The sequence below is a fragment of the Dendroctonus ponderosae genome, unplaced genomic scaffold (genome assembly GCF_020466585.1).
Source record: "Dendroctonus ponderosae isolate FM_Combo_2020 unplaced genomic scaffold, Dpon_F_20191213v2 Dpon_F_20191213_1, whole genome shotgun sequence".
Taxonomy (NCBI): domain Eukaryota; kingdom Metazoa; phylum Arthropoda; class Insecta; order Coleoptera; family Curculionidae; genus Dendroctonus; species Dendroctonus ponderosae.
This window is the reverse complement of record NW_026017110.1, coordinates 4186529-4192383: the sequence shown is the minus strand read 5'-3', so window position 1 is coordinate 4192383 and position 5855 is coordinate 4186529. Positions and strand designations below refer to the sequence as shown.

The 5855-nt window shown below is 36.4% G+C and overlaps 1 protein-coding gene across 1 annotated transcript; it reads right to left on the bottom strand.

The window, feature by feature from the left end:
- Window positions 1–586: 586 nt before the first annotated feature.
- LOC109533993 (multiple coagulation factor deficiency protein 2 homolog) lies at window positions 587–4347 on the bottom strand. Its single transcript, XM_019899524.2, has 4 exons — window positions 4193–4347; window positions 2420–2630; window positions 868–1105; window positions 587–807 (listed from the first exon to the last, which is right to left on the bottom strand). The coding sequence occupies exons 2-4, from the start codon at window positions 2606–2608 to the stop codon at window positions 683–685; spliced, it is 552 nt and encodes a 183-aa protein (XP_019755083.2). The 5' UTR covers window positions 2609–2630; window positions 4193–4347; the 3' UTR covers window positions 587–682.
- Between the last annotated feature and the right edge of the window lie 1508 nt (window positions 4348–5855).

Sequence of the window (5855 nt, the reverse complement as noted above, 5' to 3'; positions counted from 1 at the left end):
CCGTCCATGGCACAGGAAGTACTATCTAGTTGCAATACAATTATTACAATTTTCGACTTGGGAGACAAAAGGAAAATGAACCCAAACCTCATAACGTATACACAGTTGACTCGATAGAGTTCTCTATTAGCTGCATTGTTGCTCAAAGTTTTATATACTTCATCGACCACAAAAAACGCACAAAACAGACAAACAAAAGCAATTACGAAAAAATAAGGACAATATTTTAAGCCCCCTATATAGTTGAATATGGGTTTTTTGGGGAGTTACAAGTCAATTAAATGAACCAAACAACCCAACATCCATTAATTTCCCTCTAGCATTGAACATTTAACTCGCCATAGTATAGAAATACTAACGTTTCCATTGCCAGCCATCGATGTGTCGAGCAAAATCGCCACAATTCGGTCCAGGTAATCCCTCTCAAACCCGAGCGAATTATCCTGATTATCCCTTTGAATACTTTTGTCAATCGGATCAGTGCTCAACAGGGCGAAAAATTAAAAAGATCCTCTCTCCGGTTAGCCCATCAACGCTGTCTGATTTTCCTTCCACTTTAGGTGGTTTTTTTTATTATTTACAAGGCTTTTTAAAACTGGGAAAGGGGTTCTTTATTCGTCTCTAATACAAACTTCAGTTATCAAGTTAACTACACAATGGTAAAACAAAGTTACAGGAAAAATTATTCGTTTTGAACCTGGTCTGGTTGTTTAGGTTTAGCTTTGGTTCTCGCCTCGGCATATTCGGCATAATCCAAGTACCCATCGTGGTTCGTGTCATCTTCGCGCAGAACTCTGTCAACCAATTCTGCAGGCAAACCACAAATACAGTATTAAAACTCACTAAATCATCCTTATATCAACTCACCAGTAAAGCGATTAAACACTTTGTCATCCGCGCTGGTATTAGGTTCCTCGTCAGTGTAATATAAAAATGCTTGATAGTTGTTGTCGCCGTGAAGAGTATGCCGAAGAGCTTCTAACAACTCAAAACCGTCCAATTTTGAGTTTTTATCTTTGTCGTGCAGCAGGAAATAATACAGCTCCTGCTCAGCAGTGGTCAGGTTGTCTACGTTAATGTTCGGCGCTTCTTCTTCCATATCTTCCTTCAACATCAAGCCGATTCATTAGTTAGAAGAATATAATTTGTTCTGGAAGCTCTTTAAAAAGCTTCCAATTGCTGCAGTTTAACTGCGGTTAAATTTGTGTTTGTCCCGGAACTAGACTAAAAGTTCTTATAGATTGGCATAAAAAGTATTATACAAAAATTATTTTAGATACTTAGTCTTTTTATTTATTCAGGCTCCTGTTAATCTAGAAGGATCAAATTCAGGCCATGTGTTGGTTGTTATATACAGGGTGATTCAAAATTCATAAATAATAGGGGCTTACTTGGAAGGTACCACAAAAATAGTTAAATTTTTTTTTCGATAATTTCTAGAAAATATTAACAGTTGAAAATCGACATTCAACTTTGTTATTAAGCATTATTTTGAAAGTGTTCTATGTTTAATTGGAAGCATATTGGAATACTTAAGCATTCAAAAAGCAAAATTACGATGTTTGCTTCAAATTACGAAAATTTTTGATATTAAAAAAGTGCTCTTCTACAATTTTTGAAACACATTGTTGCCGTTTTTGTAATATAGGTTTTTGCAAATTTCGCAGTTTTGAATAATAATTAATTTCATTCATCAATTTCAAGTCATCTTTGGGGTTCGACTGAGCTTTTTTAAGATAGTGTTAATCTTTCACTTTCTTTGGGTTTTTTGTATCAACGTCTGAAATCTTTGGTTTTGGTCGATAATTTCAATATGCAAACGAATTTCTCTTTGAGATTGATTACTTCTTAAAAATAACCCGACACTAAAAACTTATTCCACTTTTGGACACTGAAACTGAACTGAACACATTAAACGATATGTTAATAAATGTGTTCAACGAGCAAAAGACCTCTGAAGATGCAAGTCACTCGTGCTTGCGAAACATCTGCCACAAATTACTTTTCACGACTGCCTAAAAGCCCAAAAAACTCGCCAGTTGCAAGTACGAAAGCCGAACTCATTTGATCAATGTATGAATTATTTCAGCTTCATCTAATTTGAAGGACTTTTGAGTTCAAGGTTTTATCGTGCAAAAATTATAGTAAAAATGTTAAGTAAATGAGTTTGATCGTCCATGTTAAGCTCAGAAACTCCATAGTGTACTGTCAGAGAGAAAATCCATAATAACTGTAGATAGCATTTTGTCTGATGAGTGAACGTATCATCATAAATTTGTTCTTTCCAAACTTCTAGTAGGATGTTATTAAAAAATGTTTTTCTAACATGAAGCTTGAAAACTTAGTGTCTTGAGGACAATATCCAAAGTCTCCAAGTGATAAAGGAAATTTCAACCACTATTATCAAATTAAAATTTACTTTAAGATGCACTTCGTCTAGAATCATTTCCTGATTCTGGGTGATTTTGTCCGAATTTCTGTTCGGCGAATAATGAACGTGTCTTTTCTGTATTGGGGAGTCCCGAGGATGGTGAGGACCTCGAGCAGCCACTCCCGACCAGCAGAACAACAGCATTAGAGCCAGATTAATTTCAGCTTCTTTCCTCATTGAAATGTGCTCTATCTGAAAACTAAGAAACGTTTATTGAAACAAAGCCAATTGATTGGAACACACTGAATGCGTCGTCAAAGATGTGCGATGAAAAGGCACAATTAATCCCCCGAAACCCCATATCTTTTGACCATAATTAAATAAACATCAAAATAAAGACCCCTAAATCCGGAACCATTCATGAATATTGGGCTCAAACCCTGGAGAGTTTAGCAGCGGGAAATCTGCCACATTGAATCAACGCGTTCTGAAATGTGGACAGCCACCAATGTAGCAGCGCAAATTAAGGCAGGATTAATCAAAAATTAACTCGAAGGTTTTTTTAGATTCTACCCGCTACAAACTAGGAACTGTTTTTTGCTAATTTGAAGAATATTAGCCCCTAAGGGTAGGCAAAAATGTTCTGGAATCACTTGGATGTTGACTCCATGTCTCGGAAATCGAGGGTTCTTTTTGAGAGGGTGGCTTTTTATATGCTGTACTGTTATAGAGTGTGGACTTTTATTGAAAAGAATTGAAATGTAAGTGTTGACAGGCAGACATTCAGCAGGGAATTGTAATGAGTGGCTAATGAAGGGGTTCGATACATGGGAGACAGGCCGGGAATTTGTTGCATTGTAGGCTTGAATGTATGAGCAACGAGTAGTCCGTTAAAACTTTCATTAGACCTGGACCAACTTAAATCGTCCAATTTGTCCGACATTAATAGATTTGTTTGTTAAACTTGAAGTTGATGAAATTAAACCCAGATCAAGGAGGCGAAGAAAACCAGAATTGAGGATAAAATGCCAGGGACCAAGTATCTAATTATACAGTGCGAGATTCTGGCTTGGAATAAAGTCAGTAAATCAGACAGATTTTTTGTTTTTTCTGAAAATATGGTCAGTGTGAATAATTGGCTCAGAGATTGAAGAAGAGCACTAAACGAAGTTATTCATTTTTTAGGAGAAAGCCAACGCATTTTACGCAAACTCATACTAAGACTAATCAAACGCGAAAGAAAACGGTATACACTAAACACACGTACTGAAGACGATAAATTTAAAAGATAAATTAAAGGACTAGAGAAAACATAAAAAACCGATAGTCCAAGACAAAAGAGGCGTGCCAACAAATGGAACAACAGGAATGAAAAAAACTGTCACAGAAACAACAGCATCGGAGCAATAAAAGAAAATGATTAAGAACTTCACGCAGACAAGGCCAACGAGGACACATTTTCAATTTCTAGTGAAATTCAACCGTAGAAAGTACGAAAGTCCCACCCTGCATGCTCTAATAACAATGCGAACATACATGACCCCCAGGGATAGTCATTAAGGCGTCAGATAACATCTCCGATGACGATGGAAAGGGGCGTACAGGTCCATATGGTGGAAGCATGGTGTTGAGCTCAAGTGCTTTGAGCGCTGCGCCCCGTAGCTAAAGGACTTTTAATCACCCCCATGGAGGCCCTTGAAGGGCGGCATATTTCGACACCTGTTATAGTTTCGATGGACGAATTTCGTGCGGCCGATGTGACCTAGTTAGCGTTAGTTTTTTTCGCCCTGTTGAATTAAAGGAGAAAGTTTTAACACTTACTCTGAGGTCGAAAGAAGTCCAAACAACTTGGCAGCAGTTTAAAAAACCGGATTTTCTCGTCTTTAGGGGCACTTTTGAGGTTATCCTCCTCAAAAACTCCCGATCGATAGAGCGCACTTGGATGGCTGCGCATAGGGAAGTTAGAGCAGTCCCTTCAAAGGCCCTTCAAAGTTGAAGGCTTGACACTCTCAATCCCAATCTATCATTTATTCACTCGAATTAACATTAAGTAAAAGTTGCGGTTTTCACTATCATAATCTTCCTCGTCTGGGTTTTCTCTACTACGAAGCGTATCAAAGACAATATGTCCATTATTATTATTAGACAATGCACAGATTTCGGGATTGTTTTGCAAAAAAATAACTCAATTTTTCATGCTTATGTGCCCGAATTAACAACACCATTATATAAGCAATAAATTAATGAAAAGCGGCTGTATTTGGTGCTTGTGCGTCCGTCAAGTATGTGGGCTCAAGTGGCTGTTTTCCTGGTTGTAGCTGCATCGCTGAGTGGCAGTAGTTACAGCGCTTCAAGCACAACTGGCTATGATAGTAACAGTATAGCAAGGTGAGCGAAAGTTTTCCTACAATTACTAAAGTTACCAAATAATATTAGGTTTACATTAAAGGATTTCTGTTAAAGCTGCATCAAGAAGATACGCTTTGTCGCCTATTTCAATGGTGCCCTGTATTGGAGAGGCTGAAAAAGTAACAATTTCAGATTCCAAATCAATATGAAATCATTCTTTGAATAGTTTGATTATTTTAATTATTTAAGGTTTTCACTTTTGGGTAGATTTTTAAATTGTCACTAGAAAGTATACAGACGAAAACTCTACTCTGTAAGTTCAACAGGCTATTTGAGGAAATTTGAGGATAATTTCAGTTGCATGTTATTTTGTTCTTTCGAACTCTAGAAATTTAACTTGTGGTTATTGCTCGAGTTTGCTTGTTTAGGCCAGCAAAGATAAAAACGATGATATAACGTCGAAATAAAGCGTAAAATTAGTGGACTTAAGAAACAAAACATAAATATAATGAAAAAAGAKTGGAGCATCGAATGTGCAACAYAAATTATACGGAGTAAATTTTTCCTTGCGGTAAAAATTTGGGAAAGTATTTAACAAGGTTTTATGAGCATCTGCAATTTCTTACATTTGCTTTCTGGTTTTCGTCTTATTGCTAAATTATTGCATCTATTATTCATTAACATCTATTGCAAAACTTGTATGTTTTTCCTAGTGATTCTGCTGCAAAAATATTMTCTAAATAATAATAAACTCCAAAGATAAAAATCATCTTTATCTGATTTCTTCACCTCTTACCCTACCAGGCCTGAGTAACACTGTGTTGAGTTGCGCKTTTGAGGGGTTGCCGCTCTCTGAGTTAAGGAGTTTTAACTCATTGGTTAATGAGTTATTTAAGATTTTGAARAAACATAAAAAAATTTCAGARCGATGAGGAGGACGAGTTTTCCAAATAATGATTATATCCCTTTGCTTTYTCTRGTCGTTTYTTGAGAAAWCCTAGATTTTGTTAAAAAAAAACAAGATAACTTTGTTTCGATTTTGTCCCAAATTCAAWRGTAAAACGGGTATTCCAAAAAGACGATAAAGAAGAGCAAACTGTAAAGACGACGACTTTCTTGTAAAATCCATCTTTTG

What these genes read in the sequence shown, in the direction of transcription:
- LOC109533993 (XM_019899524.2), bottom strand. Translation starts at nt 2,608, where the DNA reads ATGAGGAAAGAAGCTGAAATTAATCTGGCTCTAATGCTGTTGTTCTGC. An exon ending in TAGACGAAGTGCATCTTAAA is followed by an intron (nt 1,106 to 2,419) that starts GTAAATTTTAAT and finishes TTGATGTTGAAG; the next exon opens with GAAGATATGGAAGAAGAAGC. An exon ending in AGTGTTTAATCGCTTTACTG is followed by an intron (nt 808 to 867) that starts GTGAGTTGATAT and finishes GTTTGCCTGCAG; the next exon opens with AATTGGTTGACAGAGTTCTG.